General features: G+C 35.6%; 1 protein-coding gene across 8 annotated transcripts in view; it reads left to right on the top strand.

The window, feature by feature from the left end:
• The window catches only part of LOC131682876 (uncharacterized), a 564,793-nt gene that overhangs the window by 413,459 nt on the left and 127,872 nt on the right, over positions 1–23,462 (top strand). Inside the window, exons 5-6 of one of the 8 annotated variants that reach the window (XM_058964668.1) lie at positions 19,052–19,093; positions 19,196–19,208. The exons of 5 other annotated variants lie outside the window; for them this stretch is intronic. In XM_058964668.1, coding sequence (XP_058820651.1) covers positions 19,052–19,067 — 16 coding nt within the window. In that variant the 3' untranslated portion in view covers positions 19,068–19,093; positions 19,196–19,208. Of the gene's footprint in view, positions 1–16,716; positions 17,499–19,051; positions 19,209–23,462 lie in introns of those variants that run through there. 2 more of the 8 variants (XM_058964666.1, XM_058964667.1) reach the window with 2 other exon arrangements.

Below are 23,462 nucleotides of genomic sequence, written 5' to 3'. Positions count from 1 at the left end.
GAACTGCGCAGAACTGAAGAACTTATAAATACTATCAATTTGGACAGTCTTCGGCTATATTTTCCAAGCAACTGGATTTTTGCAAAGATTCTAGGGGAATTCTATTGTGCTTCGGAAAGTAAACATTGAGTAGTAGCTTATTACTGAAAGAGAAGCACATACCACAGAGAACAGACGTCCATCTTTAGCGTTCAACTTGTGTAAAAATCACTAACGTTGTCGAAGCTAATTGGGATATCTCCACCCGGTGCGTTACTGTCGTCATGTTTTTAGTGACCGAGTTCGATAGATTGAAAATCGAATTGTAATGCCTGAAGATATTTAGGTTTGAAGAAAACCATTTTTGTTGTAAAAATCACTTTCAACTGTCCAAACAAAAGGTTCTTTTGAAAATTTCCTCCAGAAATAGTCTTATTATCCAGTGTAGCGCATTCCTCTGTATTTGACTCCTAAAGTGCACAGACTCTGGGTCTTACTATAAAAATTGATTCCGTCAGACACTAGTTACACTGTTACCAGTTATATTATACATAAATAATACATTTCTATGCATTGTAATCAATAAATATAACACGTGTAGCATAAAATATAGTTAACCCTTAAATGCATAACGCTGTTTTAAAACAATATTACGCAAAACATCTCAAAATTCTCACAGTAATGTATTGAAACTAGGAAACAGTTTTCACAAAATTTAAAAAAAAATATTTGCACCTTTGAGGGTAATATGACTCCCATGTTTGGAAATAAAGTAAAATGTGATATCAATTGATACAAAAAATATCTATTGCACATTTTTAAAAGACCTATTATGTACAACAATAATGTTGCCAAAACGGAACCCATTTGTTGCCAAAATCTTAGTGTACCGAAAATGGAGCATGCAAAAATCGGAACGTGCCAAAAGCGGAATCTCACTATACTATCATTGAACAGCCTCCAAGAAACATAAAAAACACATATCGTCAATACTAGGGTTCGTCGCGGTGCGGATGTGGGCGGTAAATGGATAGTCCGTACCGCAACCGCAAAAAAATAATAAAACCGCACCGCTTACCGCAACCGCATTGCATTTACCGCACCGCACCGCGCGGTAATGCGGTAAATGCGGTAAAAATCATGTATTTTTAAAATTGTGCTAAAAATAATTCATTTGTTTTGTATAGCCATATATAGTAAAATGTTATTCGTATTTACACGGAACTCCTCAGAATGTAACATTTATGAAAATATTCAACTTTGCAAATTTTATTAAGAGGGGTAAGTGTTATGGCGTGAAAAAAAAACACTTTTTCTCGATTTTTTTAAACTTTGCGTGAGGCGAACTGATCAAAACTTTTGTGCATTATAGTGTATCATTTCAATAACATGCTTTAATTTTTCCATGCAAAAATATCGACAAACGACTCGGTGACGAAGCTTTTTGTAGAACGTCTCTGGAAAAACATGATTCTATGTAAAAATACCTAACCCCTACGTTAAAGTTTCGAGATAAATTTTCAATTAAGGCAAAAACTGTCCAAACTATGCAAAATTTGGCATCTGGGCTAACTTTGACACTTGTCACAATATGAAGGAAGACTTCGAGAAACACAAAAAACGCAATGCCCTACACTAACTTCGAAAGCTTTACTTTCAAAAAGTTACAAAATACTCCTTACTGAAAAATATTATTTGTTTATTTGGTAGAAAATTCACAGTTGGACGAACAATGGACGCACGCGAAAAAAAATTCTTCCAAATTCGTTTGGTTTGATGATGATAATTACATTCTTTGGATTGTTTTTAAGTCGTAGTATCATTAGTTCATCTCTAAGTTCTCCAAATTAATCAAAATTCACAGTTGAGAAAATGTCATCGAAAACGATTCATAATTCCACGATTGCCAAGAGGAATCAGGAGAAATGATACATTTTGTAATTGGATTTGACAGTACAATTCAATTGTTCTTCAATGATTGGATTTTGTGTTTTATGTATTTGAAAAGGTTCGTTTGTAATTTTTTTCTTTGAAGTATAAAATAAACAGTTTTCAAAATATGTCGTAAAAATAATGGTGCCAAATTATATTGGACACAGCTTATAGATTTTATTTCTTAGTAACAGTATGTTTTATCATATTTGAATGACCAAAATGTAAAAAATCAATCAGCTATAAGTCGAAAACAGTTTATAATCGGATTTCTTTTCAAATCGTTGTCAAGTCTATGGAAATTTGAGCAATTGAATGTTTATCATGTTTCTCTATTGTACGGTAATAAATAAAACTCGAACGTTCTGATAGAGAGATGTTCCTAATAATGACATTGCTAAGCATTCGTTCAGAAAATAAATCTAGTTGCGCCCTTCTCAAATGGTAAAAGACATAGTTTTAATTCACTTTTTAAAGCAGACTGCAGACTTTATCAATTATTTTTTGATGTGCGGTTGCGGTAATACCGCGCGGTAAAAGTTCATTTCCCGCACCGCATCCGCGGGAAAAAGTGTCTCACCGCACCGCAGTTTTTGCGGTGCGGGTGCGGTAAATACCGCGCGGTCGCGGTAATTACCGCAACCGCGACGAACCTTAGTCAATACTTCCTCCATTCCATTACACGTTGAAAAACCTTGTCAATACGCTCCAGTATTAACAAAACAATTGAACGTGTAAGGACCGCTAATACGGAACACAAACATGATCAAACATTCTTTACTAGTATATATGATGATTGACAGCAGAAATAACAAAAAGCGCCACAAAAAGCATAAGCAATCAAACCATCGAGATAACAATATTTAGAACAGATCCATTCTTGACCGCTCATCATTCCGAATTAGATCCACATGACATCTCTGTAGGCTGTTCACAGTGAAAAAAACCGATTCCGCGCACCCCGGCTTGGCCACAAAGTCAACTTACTGTACTATCATACTACAAATTATGCAAAACATCAAACTGTCTTGAAAACAAAAACTCCAAAGTCTGTTAATGATTAGCGGCTCTTAAGCGTTCAATAATCCATTGTGGTATAACAAAGTTGGATTGATGATGTGCATCAAAAATATTGAACGCGTAATCAGTTCGGTTTGTGGAACAGATGAGACTAGACGCGTTTTAGACTCTGTTTTCGTCGACAGTTTTTCGTTCAATTGGTGGTGTTTTTGTCGATAAAGTGAAAAGTGCTTTTGGCTATTAGTGTTTCTTTAAATTCGTACAGTTATAGTGTGGTAATAAGTCGTATGTTTGGAATAAAAAGCGGAGCATAATGCTGGAAAAAATGAAGCAAGAAACATTCCCGAAGTCCGCTTGAAGGATAGTGTGTATGTGTGTTCTCCATTTGGCTGCCGCAACTGTGTGAGCAAGAATCCTCTCAAAGCTCATGCAAAAAGGCAGCTCAAGTTGTCTCGATGATGTCAGCTAAGTATATTTCATATATGCGTAATGCTATGCACATACTTTATTGTTTCTATTAATTATAATTATTGAAATAATGTATTTTTCGGTGTGTGCTTAAGAGTTCATAAAGATAGTGAAGTGAAATGAGAACACTTAAGGTTCAAGTTACCTTTTTTAAGCATGTGTTAGAATTAAACGCTCGGTAGTGTGCGTGGGAAGGTTTGTGTTCAGCTTTGCCACCGGATTATCCATTTGAACCTTTTTAGGACTCTGGAGGAGGAATATCAGTCGATTTGTTGGATCATCACGATTCAATTCATGCAGGGTGCCTGCTGGAAGGACCATCGGCTTGGCTAAATGGTGCTTTTGAGGGGGTGGCTGTGATTTTTTCATTGCGCAGTTGTGTTGCGTACCCCAGCTCGGTGTGGTAGTGTGATAAAAAATCACAGCCACTTTTTCAAAAGCACCATTTAGCTGAGCCGATGGTTTTTCCAGCAGGTGTTTTGCATGAATTGAATCGTGATGATTTGGTGAATCGACTGATATTCTTCTTTTGGAGTTTTGAAGGGGTTTGGGTGGATGGTCTGGTGGCAAGGCTGAGCACAGTTTTTCTTACGCATACTACCAAGCCTTGAGGTAACTTGAGCCTTAATATTATATAGCTAAGCTGCCAACCGACCTTTAAAATGTGTTGGTGTGTGCTTTGAACTTCGGCGGCGTCTCACGGAGAGTGTCGAGATTTGACAGCAATATTTGGCAGTAATCTAAATATTCTAGTACTAGAGTTACTCTATGCGACTAAAAGCTTTTTAGAAAAAGAGTCGAGAGAAAAAGCTCGCCTGTGTTTTATCAAGTGGCTACGCTCAAGTGTTTTCAGAGAGACAGAGCGACACGATACGAGAATAGCGGATGGACATTTTATTTATGTATTGTTCTTATATCTCGTTTCCCATTTTGCTCACACACTGTTTCACTCTGATTCAGTGACGGTTCGGATGCGGTCAACGGTGATCTTCAGCATACTTCGGGTGAGCGCGCACAATGTGGTGTAACAGGTATTGGTGTTCGTAAAATGAATCTTACATGAGGGGTGTGAGTGATCACAGAGTCAACTTGCTTTCGTCACACCGTTCATCCGCTCCCATTGAATCGCGTGAGCGCTGTGACGTAGATTCGTGTTTCTTGATTGTTTGAGTATTTTTGGTTGCCAACACTAGCAAACCGTGTGTTCTGTCACATCTATATGTGCCACATTGGAGCGCGCATACTTGTCAGGCATAGTTACTACATGCAGAATTTTATTTATGCATCGATAGCATACTTTTATATCTCTCGTTGATTCTGCTGTGAATTTTATGCATTGTACATATTCGGTCTACCCACTCATTGAATGCTTAATACAGACGGAGCGGAAGGGTGTGAATTTTGTTTTATACTCGACAAAAGAAAGTCTGCTGCATTTGTAGTTAGGTTGCGTGGCAGTATTCTAATTATTTCTTCTTTTCGATAGCTGGCCTTTGGAAAACTTTCGAACAATTAGGTACCCAGTGCAAATCGAAAGACTGTGGGCCCGGTTGTCATATTATGCAAGGAGTTGAGCACTCAACAAAAAATCGTTTGAGTTATTTGCGGAAAAGACGGTAGACGTACACTACCGGTCAAAAATTTAAGTTCGCCCTACATTGTTAATGTAAAATTCAAAAAGCGATGGTTTTCTTCATTTATTGTTACTAATTATTATTATTTATAATTATTTTTTTACCCATTTCCCTACGATAGACACATAAAATATGTAGTTTTTTTTCACTTTTCAATAATGAGAATTGGGTCAATTTGAACAGATATGTTTCTTCGACAGTTACGATTATCAATATAAAAATCTTTCTACTTACCTTTTAGTAAAGAAAAATATAAAAAAAAACAATTTGGAATATAATTTTTGGAGTGAGATTTCACTAAGATGTTACGCGTATTATGTATTCGACGCATCAAAAGAATACAGCCTGTCATAAAAAGTTTTGTGCTTTACGCGGCACCCGAAGTCAAACTCCCTCATACATTCTGATCAGTAGCGTGTAGCAACATGATATAGTCGAGATGCACGTGCTTGACAAAGTCTACTGAGAAACCCACTCAATTATGTAAAATTCAAAAAGCAGGTGAACTTAAACTTTTGGCCGGTAGTGTATTCTTGGAAATTGAATATTATTCGTATTTTTTCTTTTAATATAGCATTCTAAAATTGCTGATAATAAATTCCTTATTATGATGTCATTTTCATTGCACGATTACATTGTTCTAATTATATTGTTTATTTTATTCTTCGTATTATTATTGTGTACGGTTGCGTACTGTCGTTTGAAACTATGTATGATATATACAGTGAAGGTCCTGTTTTATCAGCCCCGATTGTTGCATACCCTCGATTTTGTTAGCTTTTTGACTCTACTTTGACGGCCTCATAGGAGAATTCGTGTAATGGGCTCTAGCAGACAAACCTAGACTAATTTAAACATCGATTTCTTTTTTTTTTATTTTTGCGCTAAAAATCATCTCTAATGGAGACTCTATGGCTGGGGACAAGTAGAATTTTACCTTTCATACAGCGATACGTGAACGTCATTTGACAACATTATCTTTGTTTTTTCATTTCCTATTTCGACTAGTATGTAGTCACATTTTTCGTTAAAGGTAAAAACCTTTAATTAGCTAGAGATTACAAAGTAGGGAATGTTAAGAAAATTAGAACTATAGTACTCTTTGATCTTTGCTGTTAAAAGCATCTGCAGCCACCGAAGTATTCTATGTACTGATGGTGGGTCCTTATACCAGCATCATCATCGCTATTTCACGGGTCTAGAGAAGAATAGTTTGATAGCTTCTGTTTATTAAAAATATGTTGGTATTGAATTAGTGCTCCCATTTTGGCAGCTTAAAATACACCAAAGGGTAGAATAAACGGCTCTTCACTGTACATTGTAATGTAGATTCAACATTTAATTTTCCAGATCATTTCAGGCAGCAGTTTATATATTCCAAACACATTTATACCTATGATATTATATACACTATTTATTATATGATTTATTCATTACATGCATTATGTCCAATAGGCTGTGCATATGAATAGAACGTGAAATATACAACAATTTGTTATGACCACTGTATTCAATTTATTCTTCTAGGTATTATTTTCAACCAAATTTATTGCATGCAGTATATTTTGTAACAGTATAACCTGTTCATGTAAAACCCTGATCTCCATTTAATCATACACATAATGTTCATTACTTTCATTATACTCCCAATTGAAGACTTATTATATTATATTTTGTTATATTATATTACATTTTATTAGATTATATTATATTATATTGTATTATATTGTATTATATTATATTATATTATATTATATTATATTATATTATATTATATTATATTATATTATATTATATTATATTATATTATATTATATTGTATTATATTATATTATATTATATTATATTATATTATATTGTATTATATTATATTATATTATATTATATTATATTATATTATATTATATTATATTATATTATATTATATTATATTATATTATATTATATTATATTATATTATATTATATTATATTATATTATATTGTATTATATTATATTATATTATATTATATTATATTATATTATATTATATTATATTATATTGTATTATATTATATTATATTATATTATATTATATTATATTATATTATATTATATTATATTATATTGTATTATATTATATTATATTATATTATATTGTATTATATTATATTATATTATATTATATTATATTATATTGTATTATATTATATTATATTATATTATATTATATTATATTATATTATATTATATTATGTTATATTATATTATATTATATTATATTATATTATTTTATGTTATATTATGTTATATTATATTATATTATATTATATTATATTATATTATATTATATTAGGGTAATGTAATAGGTTGTCGGCACACTTGTTTTTTGCTCACAACATTGCTCAAATTGTTCAAGTATATTTATTCCACTCATTAAGTTCTAATGCTTTAGTTACATAAAATATTGACTATTTTAATTACTAAACCTTGGTCATGAAATATTTATAATCGTTTGTTTATGCTTATGAGCTCGTGATGTTGAGCTATAATGTAGGAGGCTGCTTAAGCAGAGATGGACAAAACTGGAACTACATGTACAACATTGCTTGGCTTATGAGGGCAGGACAGCCATTCCAAAATCGGCAGCTATGCGGGTAATGAGCCAAGGTTTTCAATGTCTACACTTCTTCAGCCGTAAATACACCAGGAGACTGATAAAAACGGGTCTTTACTGTACCGGTATCAATTATTTCCAGCAATACATGGATTGTCTCTATCATCACAATATTATCTCTTTGATTTCATTACTCATTATATGCACTATATTGTTTTATATTGCTCATTAACATAATTAAATTCATGGTATACGTTATATTAAAAGCATGTTGTTATATGATATTCATAATGAATCATAATTTCCATTACATACATTATACTGATAACATGTAATGCTGTAAACACACTATATAACAATTGCATACTGGGAAGGGATGGGAGCAACAGGGTATCATACGAATTGAGGACTGGACGAGGGAACGTGGATAGCCAGCCCAAGTCACTTGAAGGAAACTTGTTTTCTTCAGAAGGTCTTATATGAGTTTGAGGCACCCTTCTCAAAACAAACCATCAGGTGGGTAAAGCATGTATAGCGAAATTGTTTACCTTTTGACTAGAACATTATTGTTGGAAGGGACTCTTTCCTTCTTTTCCCTGCGGGGTGTGCGTAAGTGTATCTGCTTACGGGCTCGTCCAACCCTTTTTGATTTCCCTTTAGTAACAGCAATAATGTGAAGGTTTCACGATAAACTATTTCGGGGCTACTGTAAGTCTACCCGCATTCACTGGAAAAACCTTGAGCTGATGGTGGCTTCAAATCACATCACATCACATCATCAAAAATATTGAACGCGTAATGTCCGCTATTCATTTATTCCTATGTGGAATATGAATGATGTACAAAGGGACAATCTGCTCGCTTAGCAAATTACAAACACGCACATGCACTCGACTGACACTACACCACTCCATCGATACAAAACACCGCGGCAGCGTCAATGCAAACAATCGCAAGCACCGCTCCCGCTCGCATGCGGCGGGAATTGAATCGATTTTCGATTTGGGCGAACATAGATCGCGATCCAAATTTTTGAGGAAGAATCGCATTGCCGAACGGATCCGATCATCATTGTTCGGATCCAATTCCGAACATGTATCGGAAAGAACCTAAATCGCAGCGATCCAAGGTGAGCGTAAGAGTGAAAAAATACGAACATGTGAGATACCATATTCACTTGGCTCTGGCCGATCGGGCGCTCAACAGATGCACACTCATAAAGGTCTATCCCGACTTTTTCATCTTCGGATTCGCTCGGGTTGTTGATGTGATGGTGTTGGTAGCATGTCGGGCGTCCGACGCAAAAAAGAATCGTTGCCAACGATATTCCTCGAACAGACTCTCCGACTTTTTTCTGCTTCTCCACCGACCGGCTCGAACAGAGAGAGAGAGAGAGAGAGAGAGAGAGAGAGAGAGAGAGAGAGAACGTGTGAGCCAACCAAAGCAGGTAAAATGATTCTTCTGCTGGTGTGGGACAGCATGTTCGTCCACTCAGAAGGCAATAATATTAAATTTTCGTCAATCACTTTTGCTTCTACCCATGCTTGAACGGCTTGACCAGAGGCGCATATGAGATAGCGGACAGATTTGTTTTCCAACCGGTGCGAAATTGATTCTATGCCGGGATAGCTAGGATTTCTTACGATTTTACTTTCAGGTTGTTTTTGTTGCCGAGCTGGATGTTCAAATTTGTTTATGAACACCGTAACGTAGGATATTTGTGCTATTTGCGGGTCCCGGTTGTATTTTGTACATCGGTAGGAAGAATGTTCTCGATTTGTTGACAAATATATCATTTTTGCTTGAAGCGAAACTGAGGCATGTTCTAACCCCGACTGCTGTTAAAATGCATGAAATGATAGCGTTTGGGTTTACAACCAGACTCAGTTTCGCGGTCAAACAGCGCATATTTCAATTCAACTAAACATTAATTGTTTTTATCGGGGCATACTATGATGGTCGAACCCTAATATTTCTTAATTCGACCGAACGTTTTATTGATTCTAATAATGGTCTTATTTTATTATTGAAACAACGAACTTCTTTGTTTGCATTGATCGTATCAACAATATTTATGTAAAAAAAATAGACCAGTTCAAAGCAATAAAACAAAACACGAAAATGATGTGTGTTAAAGAATTCTTCCAATCCAACAAAACAAAATTTGTTAACTAATCCTTTTCTTGAAATATAACAGAATCTTTTTTAAATTGAATAATGTGGAATTTTCAGGAAAAGTCGCCGAATGCGGAGCGGATATTAGAAAACTTAAGTTGGAAATACCAACATTCGAACAATGTTTCCTATTTAAGATTTGCAGATTGCGAAGTTTGTAGACAAGACTTATTTTAGTATTTATTTTGCAATTTCATTTAGGCCTCTTACGCAATATATTTTACTATAGAAGTTTCGTGAACCAGTACAGCAAAATCGGTACGTCGTAGAAACCTATGTGATCCTATATAATTTTAAATTACAAACTTCTAGATGTTTTAATAACGTAAAATAAATTGTTTGTTGAAGAAAACACGACGAAATAGGGTGATATGTCACCATTCGTGCAGAGGTGTGGGCGGCGCATTTAACATTTTAAGCCGTCATATGTTTTCGATATGTATAATATATTGATACATATTATATTATATATATATATATATATATATATATATATATATATATATATATATATATATATATATATATATATATATATATATATATATATATATATATATATATATATATATATATATATATATATATATATATATATATATATATATATATATATATATATATATATATATATATATATATATATATATATAATATAATATGTATCAATATATTATACATATCGAAAACATATGACGGCTTAAAATGTTAAATGCGCCGCCCACACCTCTGCACGAATGGTGACATATCACCCTATTTCGTCGTGTTTTCTTCTACAAACAATTTATTTTACGTTATTAAAACATCTAGAAGTTTGTAATTTAAAATTATATAGGATCACATAGGTTTCTACGACGTACCGATTTTGCTGTACTGGTTCACGAAACTTCTATAGTAAAATATATTGCGTAAGAGGCCTAAATGAAATTGCAAAATAAATACTAAAATAAGTCTTGTCTACAAACTTCGCAATCTGCAAATCTTAAATAGGAAACATTGTTCGAATGTTGGTATTTCCAACTTAAGTTTTCTAATATCCGCTCCGCATTCGGCGACTTTTCCTGAAAATTCCACATTATTCAATTTAAAAAAGATTCTGTTATATTTCAAGAAAAGGATTAGTTAACAAATTTTGTTTTGTTGGATTGGAAGAATTCTTTAACACACATCATTTTCGTGTTTTGTTTTATTGCTTTGAACTGGTCTATTTTTTTACATAAATATTGTTGATACGATCAATGCAAACAAAGAAGTTCGTTGTTTCAATAATAAAATAAGACCATTATTAGAATCAATAAAACGTTCGGTCGAATTAAGAAATATTAGGGTTCGACCATCATAGTATGCCCCGATAAAAACAATTAATGTTTAGTTGAATTGAAATATGCGCTGTTTGACCGCGAAACTGAGTCTGGTTGTAAACCCAAACGCTATCATTTCATGCATTTTAACAGCAGTCGGGGTTAGAACATGCCTCAGTTTCGCTTCAAGCAAAAATGATATATTTGTCAACAAATCGAGAACATTCTTCCTACCGATGTACAAAATACAACCGGGACCCGCAAATAGCACAAATATCCTACGTTACGGTGTTCATAAACAAATTTGAACATCCAGCTCGGCAACAAAAACAACCTGAAAGTAAAATCGGAAGAAATCCTAGCTATCCCGGCATAGAATCAATTCCGCACCGGTTGGAAAACAAATCTGTCCGCTATCTCATATGCGCCTCTGGTCAAGCCGTTCAAGCATGGGTAGAAGCAAAAGTGATTGACGAAAATTTAATATTATTGCCTTCTGAGTGGACGAACATGCTGTCCCACACCAGCAGAAGAATCATTTTACCTGCTTTGGTTGGCTCACACGTTCTCTCTCTCTCTCTCTCTCTCTCTCTCTCTCTCTCTCTCTCTCTGTTCGAGCCGGTCGGTGGAGAAGCAGAAAAAAGTCGGAGAGTCTGTTCGAGGAATATCGTTGGCAACGATTCTTTTTTGCGTCGGACGCCCGACATGCTACCAACACCATCACATCAACAACCCGAGCGAATCCGAAGATGAAAAAGTCGGGTCGGATCGGATCGGATCGGTCTAGTGCGGATAGACCTTAAAACGATGCGATTCTTCCTATCCTTGTCAACAACTACAAATCTGATGAGCTACGTGTCATCGCTGATTGATAAATTGGAAAAACGACAGCAGATCGATGTGGTGTACATCGACTTCTCGAAAGCTTTCGATCGTGTTCCTCATCAGCTTGCTGTGGAAAAACTAAGGCGGACTGGACTGCCGGACTGGCTGACTAATTGGATCTCATCGTACCTTGCGAACCGTAGGGCCTCGGTGCGACTTGGAGCTACACTCTCGGATCCTTTCCACATTTCATCGGGCGTTCCTCAAGGGAGTCATCTCGGACCTCTTCTATTTGTGCTCTTCGTGAACGACCTCTGTAGTGAATTATCGTCTTCTAAAGTCATGTATGCTGATGATCTGAAAATTTACCAGGTGATAACAACTATGGTAGACTATTGTGCATTGCAAATGGACGTCGATAGGATCATTGACTGGAGCGACAGAAACGGAATGAGTGTGAATATTAAAAAATGCAACACAATCACTTTTACACGAGTACATACTCCAATTAAGTTAGAATACTCAATGTGTTCTGCTCCCGTAGAACGAGTCGTATCCGTCAAGGGCCTTGGTGTCATTCTTGACTGTAAGCTACGCTTTACCGCACATTACTCTTCCGTTATAGCTAAAGCCTACGCTGTACTTGGACTTATCAAACGCAACATTCGTGATTTCAATGATGTGTATTGTCTAAAAACACTATACATTGCACTGGTACGCAGTATTCTAGAATATGGCGTTACTATTTGGGCTCCGTATCAGTGATGGTATTTCACCCTAGTGATGCGCTGGCGCGTAAGTGTGATGCCTACACAGAGGATACAATGATCACACACCACAGAAAAAAGCAGAACGCTATTTCTTTCGGAGCTGTATAGACCGATTTCAAGTGTGCGCTGGTGTTGAGGTAGTTGGGTGCGAGATAACCGTGCTCTCTTGCTCTTCAAATTCTCTATGGCGCGCTCAGATAAAGTCACCACCGCGCGCGCCACAGAGTCGCTGTGGTGTATTCACTGGCGTGTATTCACTGACGTGTGATCTTTGGTTTGTTTTCATCTTACAAGCGGCAGTGCGGGTGAAATTGATTTAATTTGCACAGGTTATTGCGTTGTGTTGTGTGGATGGTGGTGGCTTATTTCAAGCTTATATGATTTTCTACTGAAGATTTCATATAAGTTGCTTGGTAAAGCGAACGAGTTTATAAAGTATTGTTACACTACCTGCAAAACTCATAGTACTCGGTCTTCGGAGCAAATTGGGAAAACTTTTTACGTATAATCGTATAGAGAGTTTTATAATGACCAGAGGCACCTGATATGCAAACTCGTGTTATAAGTATTAATAGTTTTATTATAACTTAATCCTACAAGTTTAAAACGAAATCTTTGATTTCGTCGACAGGCTTGACATATTCAGTAAAATTAGGTATACGCTTGTGGCGATAAATAATTTACATACAACATCACAATTGAGCGTACACCTGTTGTTCATTTGTCTATTATTTTGCGTGGAAATGTTTCAAGAGCATGGGAGCTAGGAAGAGGATTCTGCGCGTCAATGAGCAAATTAATTGGCTTAGTTTCGGGGTCAAGAAAAAAGGCCACTAGTGTTCAAGCTTATTTTAAATGTACAATGAATCTTGTGTTCCATAAAAGGATGTTATAAATGGGTCAGCAGCAACAATGTTTATTATACGTATTCTAGATTTTTGCGTCAGTTAGTATTTTAGACCGTAATTAAAACGCACGGATTCATTGCACGTAATATCAACAGCAAAACAAAGTATTAGGTATCTGCTAGTATCTGTCGGAATCTCTGTCAATCTCTATGAATTTTTCGTATTTTCAAGTAACAAGTAAGGTGTTTCCTCAAGTTTAAACAAGCGATTTTTGTGTTATAAATTATTCCTCATTATAACTTTCTTGAATGAGGTGTTTTATCATAAAGGTACTAGGAAAGGAACAATGAAAAGTTCCAATTGCAAGCTTGGAAATTTGCTGAAAAAACAGTTGAAAAAAATTAAATTGAATTTTGAGCTCCTTTGCACATATAGTTGAGCTAATGTATCTATAGTTGCATGTCCCATAGGAACCGTAATTAGCAATGGCTACATTAATGATATATGGTAGTGGTAATGGTACAAGAAGTTTCACATACATAAATTGGTTAATAAACAATCTTAACATTTTTTTATCATTTTTGGGATTAAAAGCTTTCGTTTAATATATTGACATCGCCTATAGAACTTTTCATCGATTTTTTAGCAGAATTTTCACTCAAATATTCTAGTTCTTTGCACACATACCAAAGATATGTTGAACGATGTCACATATTTGCAATTAAAATTCAAGGGCAGTTCATAAGCCACGTAGAACAACTTTCAACATTCTGCTTTTATTGCACTATATTTTTAGTCTAACTAATGCTATCGTTGTAATGCAGTACAAGTGTAGATTTTCAAAAAATTTATATTAGAATTAGAACGAAATATTTTTTTGTATCGCTACGTCGCTCGAGAATAGCCAAAAAAGCGTAAAATATTTGGCTTTTACTGACCCAAGCATGGCTAAAATGCGACTCACTCCTAAAGTGCAGAACTAATAAACTATTACGTACTTACTTTGTTAGCATTACTAGAGCATTCGAAATTGATAAATTTTGAGAAGAAAATGGAATATTTAGAGGATAATTAGTATTGTCTGATATAATATTACTAAATATCCATAAAAATATATTTCATCATGAATAAAATCCTATATTTCTGTTCATCGGAAAATTTGAATCACCTAATTGGACTAAGAATAAAAATGACGGAAGTGTACTCGATTCGAAGTGTATGCATGAATACATACAGGTGAATTGATTAATATATGTATCGAATACGAAGTTTACGTTAATTTTTGGCATAAACGTAGATCGTATTCCTTTTTCGGATCGAAATGAAAACAAAAGCACATCCTCACGTCACGAAATCAACTATAGGTTCAAGGTTTAGACAAGAAGATTTTTATTTGGTGAGGCCATAAACATCCTCTGATACATAAACTTAATATTATAAGTTTTACACATGATAAAATCACGGTAAACAGATAAACGTTCCTTGGAACAATTTAGTATGTACTGCAAAGACGGTGGATTTGCCATTTTGAACTTCTTTGCTATACTCGTACCCGAACATGTTGGGTTTTAATTTTAATTCTCTCTCTTGTTATTCCATCGCGTGGAAATTCGAGAGAAAACCAACTAATTTATTTAAATGATGGCACAGAAGAAAAATGCCGTCAAAAGATTCCAGAACTAATTATTGAGGGGTTACACCACTATAGAGCACGAAAAATAGGCATATTTCGGGAATTTATCTTGACCCAATAATTTGATGAATCGAGATCTTGTTTACATTTCCGGCAGTGCACGCTGCTCTGAAAATCTAGCGAAATCGTCTTAAAGCATCAGCGGCTGCTCGTTCAGTGGGCCATAAGCGCGACTTGGTTAATGATATATATATATATATATATATATATATATATATATATATATATATATATATATATATATATATATATATATATATATATATATATATATATATATATATATATATATATATATATATATATATATATATATATATATATATATATATATATATATATATATATATATATATATATATATATATATATATATATATATATATATATATAACATAAGTAATGAATAGCAAAAAAATGATTTATTCGAGTAATTTCATCACAAGATGGCGGCTGTGCAGCACTTTCCCGTCGGGGAGTTTTTTTGGAAGGGGTCCACGGCCGGAACTCTATGTCCCGAAATTTTTGATCCAGAGCCAAAAACCAAACCTTTTTAAACTTCTTAGAACGACAGCAAGCGGCGTACGTAAGATTTTTTCTATGTCATGATTTTTCGCGAAATGGCATATTTTTTAGTCGAAAAACGCTGAAAATGTGTTAAAAATCGACACAAAATTGCTTATTAAAATTATACAATGAAAAAATTAAATCCCACGTGCATCGCTGGAGAAAGTAATCTTGAACATGCTGTAAAAATTTTAGGCTGATCAAAAATCATTTGTTCGAGTTACATTTCCGGCCAGATCAAAAAAAAATATTTCGAGAAAAACACGGTTAACGTTTTCCATATACTCGGGGTATACATAAGAGGCGTTGCGAAAAATTTGAATATTTATTTATTGTTTTCGCGATTCATTTTTTGGAATATCATTTTCAGCATCCTAAACAAAATTCAACCAATAAACAAAAATTAAATGTTTTAACAAATCTACAGTGCTGTAACCCCTTGAAAGCACTATACCGGTCAAATAGAAGCGCTTCTAAATTGGCACGTCATTATTTTTAATAACGCGCTACAGAAAAAAAACAAGTAACAATGTGAATTCTCGTGAAATTTATCTTGTTTTATGTGGACTTTATCTCGGAAAAGTTGGACATCGGATAAGCCTCTTCTCGCGCGAGTGAGAGAGAATTACAATGCCTGCGTATGATAATAATCGAAAACGTGTGTAATACCAGGACATTACTTGTAATGGATCACTTTACTTTTTGGCGTCGCCAAATTCGCAATCAAAATAAGTTAAATTACCATTGAGTTATTCAGTCGAACAAAAAATTGGCCGGTCCTAATGTGGATGTACAAATCCCGTCTTTCATCTGTTATACGATTAATCTGATATTACAGATCATTATAAAACTTTGTTTATACCAGCCGATACATTGATACGTAAAATGTTTTCCTTGTTTGCCCCTAGGCTCGAATACTTCAGGTTTCCCACGGTAGTGTAACAACACTCTATAAACTCGTAAGCTTTACCAAGCAACTTGTATGAAATCTTCAGTAGAAAATCATATAAGCCCGAAATAAGCCACCACCATCCACACAACACAACGCAACAACCTGTGCAAATTAAATCAATTTCACCCGCACTGCCGCTTGTAAGACGAAAACAAACCAAAGATCACACGCCAGTGAATACACGCCAGTGAATACACCACAGCGACTCTGTGGCGCGCGCGGTGGCGAATTTATTTGAGCGCGCCACAGAGAATTTCAAGAGCTCTTCTCCACACTCTAGATCGTTCCAGTAGGCGCGTCCTTAAATCCACCAGAAACTCATCGGTATCTTGATGACTTTTTGTTGCGGGAGAGTAAAGCGACGCGCTGTGACACCAGTGCGCAACTTGTTTATGTTGCGCGAGAGTAATAAAATAGCTCAACAATCCATCGTACGGTGACGGCTGATGCTTTGCTCAACAAAACGAGAGCAGTGCGGTGGGAGATTATTAACGCACACACACGTCAGCTGTTTGGGTATGCGAAAGTGTTGGTTTGGTAAAAAAAATCGCTTCCATGATCTGCACCACTGCAATGCAAATCGAAAGGGCTTCAGTTCAGCCCGTTCAGCCAGATTATTAAAATTTAATATTTTCGTTTCGACGCAGTAATAGCAGTACAGATTCTACCATCAAAAATTTTTAGCCCCAACACCGAGTTCCAACCATTTATCAAGCGAAATAGGAGGCAACTTTGTAGGTAAGTTTTATTTTGCCGAAAGTTTATCAAGTGGTGATATTTTATTGTTTTTATAGAAGGAAATGAAAGATATGTATAAGGGTTTTCGGCATGCAGTCTTTAAAATACTGTGGACAGATTTTTACCTTCTCTCCTACGTTTCGACAATGTATTTTTGTCTTCCTCAGGGATTGCTACAACGATCGTTTTTAAGTTTTGTTTGAAATATGTTTGTTAATTTTTTGTCTACTCACAATGTTTTCTGTCTGTTTGTCTGTGATCTTTTTGTGAAAATATATAAATGTTCTATTTGTTTGTCTCTGTTGCACATCTGATTACTGTAATTAATGTTATTTATTAATTATGCTTACTTTTTTAGAATTATGCTGTTATGTCGATCACAAACCTGAATTTTTGCATTAAAATTGTGAATTTAATTATCATTATAATGAAGCTACACTATCGGTTAGAACGTCACAATGGTCTGTACGATTGGTATTGGGAGTTAGGGTTTTTGTGTTGGTTAATAGTTTGTGGGGATGTTCTTGTTTTATTTCTGTTTTTGTGGGTATAGTTAAGTAGTCCTGCGTATGTTTGGTTTAAACCATCTACGTCAGTACGTTTGTTAATGGAATTGGGGGAATTAAAAATGTGGCACATCTCTAAAATTGGTAGCGCAGACGATTTAAATGTGTGGTCTATTATCTTCGTCGTGGTGAGATTGAAACGGTGGTTGTTGTCTATGCAGTGCGCTAACAGAGCAGTTTTTTCTCTGAGAGCGATCACTTGGGAGTCTCTGTAAGTATTCCCGGTATTGAGCAGGTTGTCCAGTTGGTTGATTGTTGACTTATGTCCAGCTAGCCGTGTTTTGAGATAGTTAGTAGTCATCCCGATGTATGAGGCACTACACTCGGTATCGGCACAGATAATTTTATAGATGACTTTGTGGTGCAGTAAGTCTGGTGTTCCGTCTTTCACTGACGGCAGTAACGATCCAACGGTATTCCGGTTGCAGTATGCTATTTTGATATTTTTGTAGTCTTCCTTCAGTATTCTGGTGATTCGGGGTGATAGACTAGGTATATATAGTAATGATCTGTAACTTTTTGGTTGGTCTAGGGAGGGATTGATTATTGGTGTTATTATGTTATCCGGTGGCAATTTTTCTGGTGGTATTGGGCTGGTGGTAGATGGTTGGGTTGGTTTTTGCTTTTGGTATCGGTTCCAGCATTGGTTAATTAGTTGTTTGGGGTATTCGTTACGTGTAAGGTGGGATTGTATTACTGCATATTTCTGGGATCGATCGTAGTTGGTTGATAATCGGTCTACACGGGTGATGAAATTTGTCATTGTGTTGATTTTTTGGTTGAGTGGGTGGAAAGATTTATAATTGAGCAGTCTACCTGACGCCATAGGCTTTGAATACCATTGTGTACGAATGGTTTGGTTGTCCAGTCTTATTAGTGTCATATCTAAATAGGGTAAACGATTTTCCTTTTCTTCTTCACAGGTAAATTGTAGCATTGGATGATACTCGTTAAATGAGTTGATGACGTGTGGAATTTTATCTTTAGGAACTGCAAGAAATAGATCGTCCACATATTTTTTGATGATGGGTATGTTGATGTTGATTGTCCGCAAGACGTTGTCTATTAGTGTGTCCATTACCATTTCGGCTAGCACTGGAAGTGAAAGATTTATTCTACGAATCTTCGCAGAGTGCCATCGAAGAGCTGGAAGAGTTTGCTGAAGGATTTGGTACTCGAAGTATGAGATTGCTTTTTGGTTACCAAGTACGTTAAATGCAATACAGAAAATGATTTTATTATGGTTATGCTTTTGTTTATTTTATTCTATTGAACTATCGGTGGCATGTTCGAATGACTGGCCGCGCTAATGTTCGACGATTACTAGAAAAAGCGTCGTGATATACTAAACGACAAACCAGCCACGCTGCACGGAATAATTGCACGGAACGGGCCTGATGATGGTTCCACGGAATCACCGGAGTGCTCGCCAAACGGATTAGTGGTGCTATAGAGAAAAGGGTGAAAGTATCTTTCAAGGCATTGATAGGCTAAGGATAGGAAAGCTGGATTGATAGGCCATAGCCAGTGTCTTAGATTTTATACAGTGATGACCAGATTTTATCAGCCCCTTGATGCTTTTTAAACTGACCAAATGGGGACGTCAAAAAACGTAAATATTCAACATAAAATAATTGTAAATATATAATATAATCGCAAATATATAACATAATATGTTGACAGCGCAAATTTATAATTTTGGTGTTCGTTGATTAAGTCATCTTCCAACTGAAAACAACTGTTTGTTCAAATCTCATATCAAATTGACCATAAAAAATGAACAGATAGTAGAGAAATGAACAGTTGACTTCTACATTACTACGATTCGCTGTTTATAGAGAATATGTCCGATTCCCCCATACCAGATTCTGATCGCGGTTTGGTTGATTTCACTTTGTTACTTTTTGCGTGGATTTATACATTTGTAAGGCGATTAGCGATTCTAATTCGTTAGTGTAGCTTACAAATCTGCTCTGAACTTGATCTTTGGATCAACCGGGATAAGTATAAACTGGAAAACTACTGAACATTCTATTCGCAAAGAATGTTAGGAATATTCGCTAAACCTTTTCATTTGCATTTGCATGTTTATTTGTGACGATAGCCTGTTAGCGTATTTGCCTTATATCAGGCCAAGGAAAGGATCCATCGAAAAAATTTAATATTTTGCCACCCGAATTTATTTTATCAAATTCATTCAAGATTTTTAGCAGGACTTGAATCAGCATTTTACTCATCTCTAATTTACTGGAATGGAGACCGGGTAGATTGAATGATACGGCTCGTAAATTCAGTCAACATATCTTTAGTTCGAAACCTGGGAACATGGATCCATGTTTATCAGAACAACCTGATAGCAGCGCAAGTGCGCTCCAAAATGTGCATTTTTTTATTGACTATTGTGTATGTAAGCAGCTCGTATAGTGTTCAACCCAGGCTTTATTTCAGTTGGTTTTACATTAAAACTGTGATAACTGGGATTATATAAAAGATCACGTCTTTACTTTATAACGGTCGTTCACTAAAAGAGACCTTCTTTATTTCGCGTACTAACTAAATAGTAATTTCTGCACTCCTGCACTAGATATGACGGCTACCTAATGACATTTCTCAATCTCCGAGGGTTCGGACCGACTGATCGAATATGTCGACTCCTACAACTCTTCACCCTTTAGTTTTTGTTATGCATTTAGAAAGCTAAATTATTATTCATGATCAAACTAGCTTATTATTAATTTACTATTAAAAATTAATTCGAATGTTCCATAGAACAATAAATCTTTATCGAACACATTAATTATAAATGTAATCTTCGCAGCGCTTGATTTTCTTGGTTCTTGTTGATCTCCTTATCGTGGGCCTCGAAACGTCTTCACTCTGGAACTCTTGATGTATTCCAGATTGTAATTGGTTCAGATCTTCCATCCGATGATCTGTACATAAAGAGTCCTCCATTCCACCTGGTTGGGAAAACCCACCAAATAGGAATGAATCTGATGCGAACCCGCAAAAATCATCCTGCGAACTTTCTCGTGCAGAATCAATTTCTGATTCATGATGCTGTTGTGGCTCGTTCATCTCGTTAATGCTGTGTTTTGATAGACGGACAGGCGATACTCGGTCCAAATGTATTCTGGTACGTGGACGACGAGTTTCTTTCGCCAAACGTAACTGCTCTCTGTGTGCTGTAAACGTCCGGCCGCCAAGTGAAACGCTTTAAATCATCCACCATATCGTCAACCGCTTTATCCGCCACTGCTAATTGATTGATGGAAGAGGAAAAGGTGTTTTGCCACCCTGGGAAGAACGCATCTAGCCATTTCCGGCCAAAAAGTGGAAAAATCTTACGTGAATGTCTTTTGGTTTTCAATACAATTAACTCCAAATTATATTTGCTGATTCCATTCACATCCACTGATACAAAAATTCTCCCCAATACCTCCAATTTAGCTCCATCTACCACAACAAGATTATTGAGAAAAGGCGTAAGCGGCAAATGACTTAAATTCTGTTTGTAAAAGGAATCTTCAATTACGCTGACCGCAGATCCACAATCTATCTCCATTTTCATCTTTCTACCTTCTACAAATACATCAACTAAACATGGTTCACTAATCTGCTTTACCGATTCAATTTTCATGCATTTCTCGTCTTCTGATTCCGAACCACTGCTCCGCATATCCTCCCGTAATCGTTTAAAATAATCCGTCCTGCTAGCCGTCTGTTCCGGCTCCATAAATTTTACCTGTAGCTTTCGTTTTCGTTTCAGCTCAAAGCAATACTTTTTAGTATGCCCTTTTCTTTTACAAAAATCACAAAAGAAATTTCTCCTGCCTTTGGAAAAAGAATGACTCCTACTGCGACTGTTACTTCTACTCCTATTCAGTGTCCTCTCGCGACTTCTCGAGCGATATGAGCCCGAATAAATCTTTCTACCCGCATCCACTTTAGCAACCACGGTCATGTTCCCATCATTAATCAATCTTGCTCGCACCCCAGCTACCTCACGATTCACGATAAATTTTTCAGTTTTTGTTAAAGTTAAATCTTCTTCCTCGACTAATCTTTGCTGTAAATTTTTGTCATAGACACCCATGACAAGTTTATCTCTAATCGCGGTATCCTTAAAAGCCCCAAACGCACAGCTTTCAGCCTGCAGCTTGACTTTAAGGATAAAATCTTCAGCTTTATCGTCAGGACCTTGAGCAATATTGTAAAATTTATACCTTTGAAACATGTCGCTTTCAGTTTTGTCAAAACGTTTTTTTTAATGAATCCAAAATGGCTTCATAGGTCAAATTCAAAAAATCTATTCCTGGATGCAGGAGTTTTAGGTCACTGTAAGTTTCTGTTCCGCATAAAGCCAAGAAATAAGTTTTCTTGTCAGCTTCTGGCACCTTATTACATTTAGAAACCCATTCGATTTGCTCGACATATTGAGCAAAGGGGATTATTCCAGGAACAAAAGATTCAATTGAGCCAATCAAAGGCATGATTAAATAAGAGTAAATGTATATTAAAAAAACTAATAATGCGCTAACAAAACTATAATTCTTTTTTGAAGAAAATGGCGATTCCTGTCAGCACTGCCAAAAGCCTCACGTGGCAAATTCCGGTCCCTACAGCCACACAAAAAAAAATCCAACTCGCAGCAACACCAGCAACAACAGCAACAAAAATCAGCAAACGTGCTTTTATCCAGATTCCAACAAAATAGTCACGACAAAAATCCTGCCGTGCTCTGTTTGGATAAAACAATCGAAAAAATATCGAATAAAAATTGGGTTCAGCTTCGGAACAAAATGGCTAGTCAATTTCTTTGTTAAAAAAAACTACAAACAAAAGAAATCGACTAAACAAAAACCCAGTTCCGTAAAAGAAAATGGCTCTTCTCACAAAACAAACGAATGCTTGAAATTTGCCCGATTAAAAATTACCTGGATTGATATAATCGGCGTCTAGCGAGAGCGTTATCCCGGACAGCAATCCAGCTAAAACTCTTCTCCGTTTTCACTAACTTTATCACTTGAAGAAAAGAAAAACTTATCCCACTCGTCGCCACTGTGATAACTGGGATTATATAAAAGATCACGTCTTTACTTTATAACGGTCGTTCACTAAAAGAGACCTTCTTTATTTCGCGTACTAACTAAATAGTAATTTCTGCACTCCTGCACTAGATATGACGGCTACCTAATGACATTTCTCAATCTCCGAGGGTTCGGACCGACTGATCGAATATGTCGACTCCTACAAAAACAAACCTGTTTTATTCCACCTCGTGGGGCAAATGTGCTATTCTCATTTTTCAAATAGCTAGCTATGATCAATATATGAGGAAATGTTTATTATATTCTTATTGAGCTTGGCACATATATTTACAAAGGCACGACTGCCA

Source organism: Topomyia yanbarensis, chromosome 2 (assembly GCF_030247195.1).
Source record: "Topomyia yanbarensis strain Yona2022 chromosome 2, ASM3024719v1, whole genome shotgun sequence".
NCBI lineage: Eukaryota > Metazoa > Arthropoda > Insecta > Diptera > Culicidae > Topomyia > Topomyia yanbarensis.
This window is presented reverse-complemented; position numbering and strand designations above follow the sequence as displayed.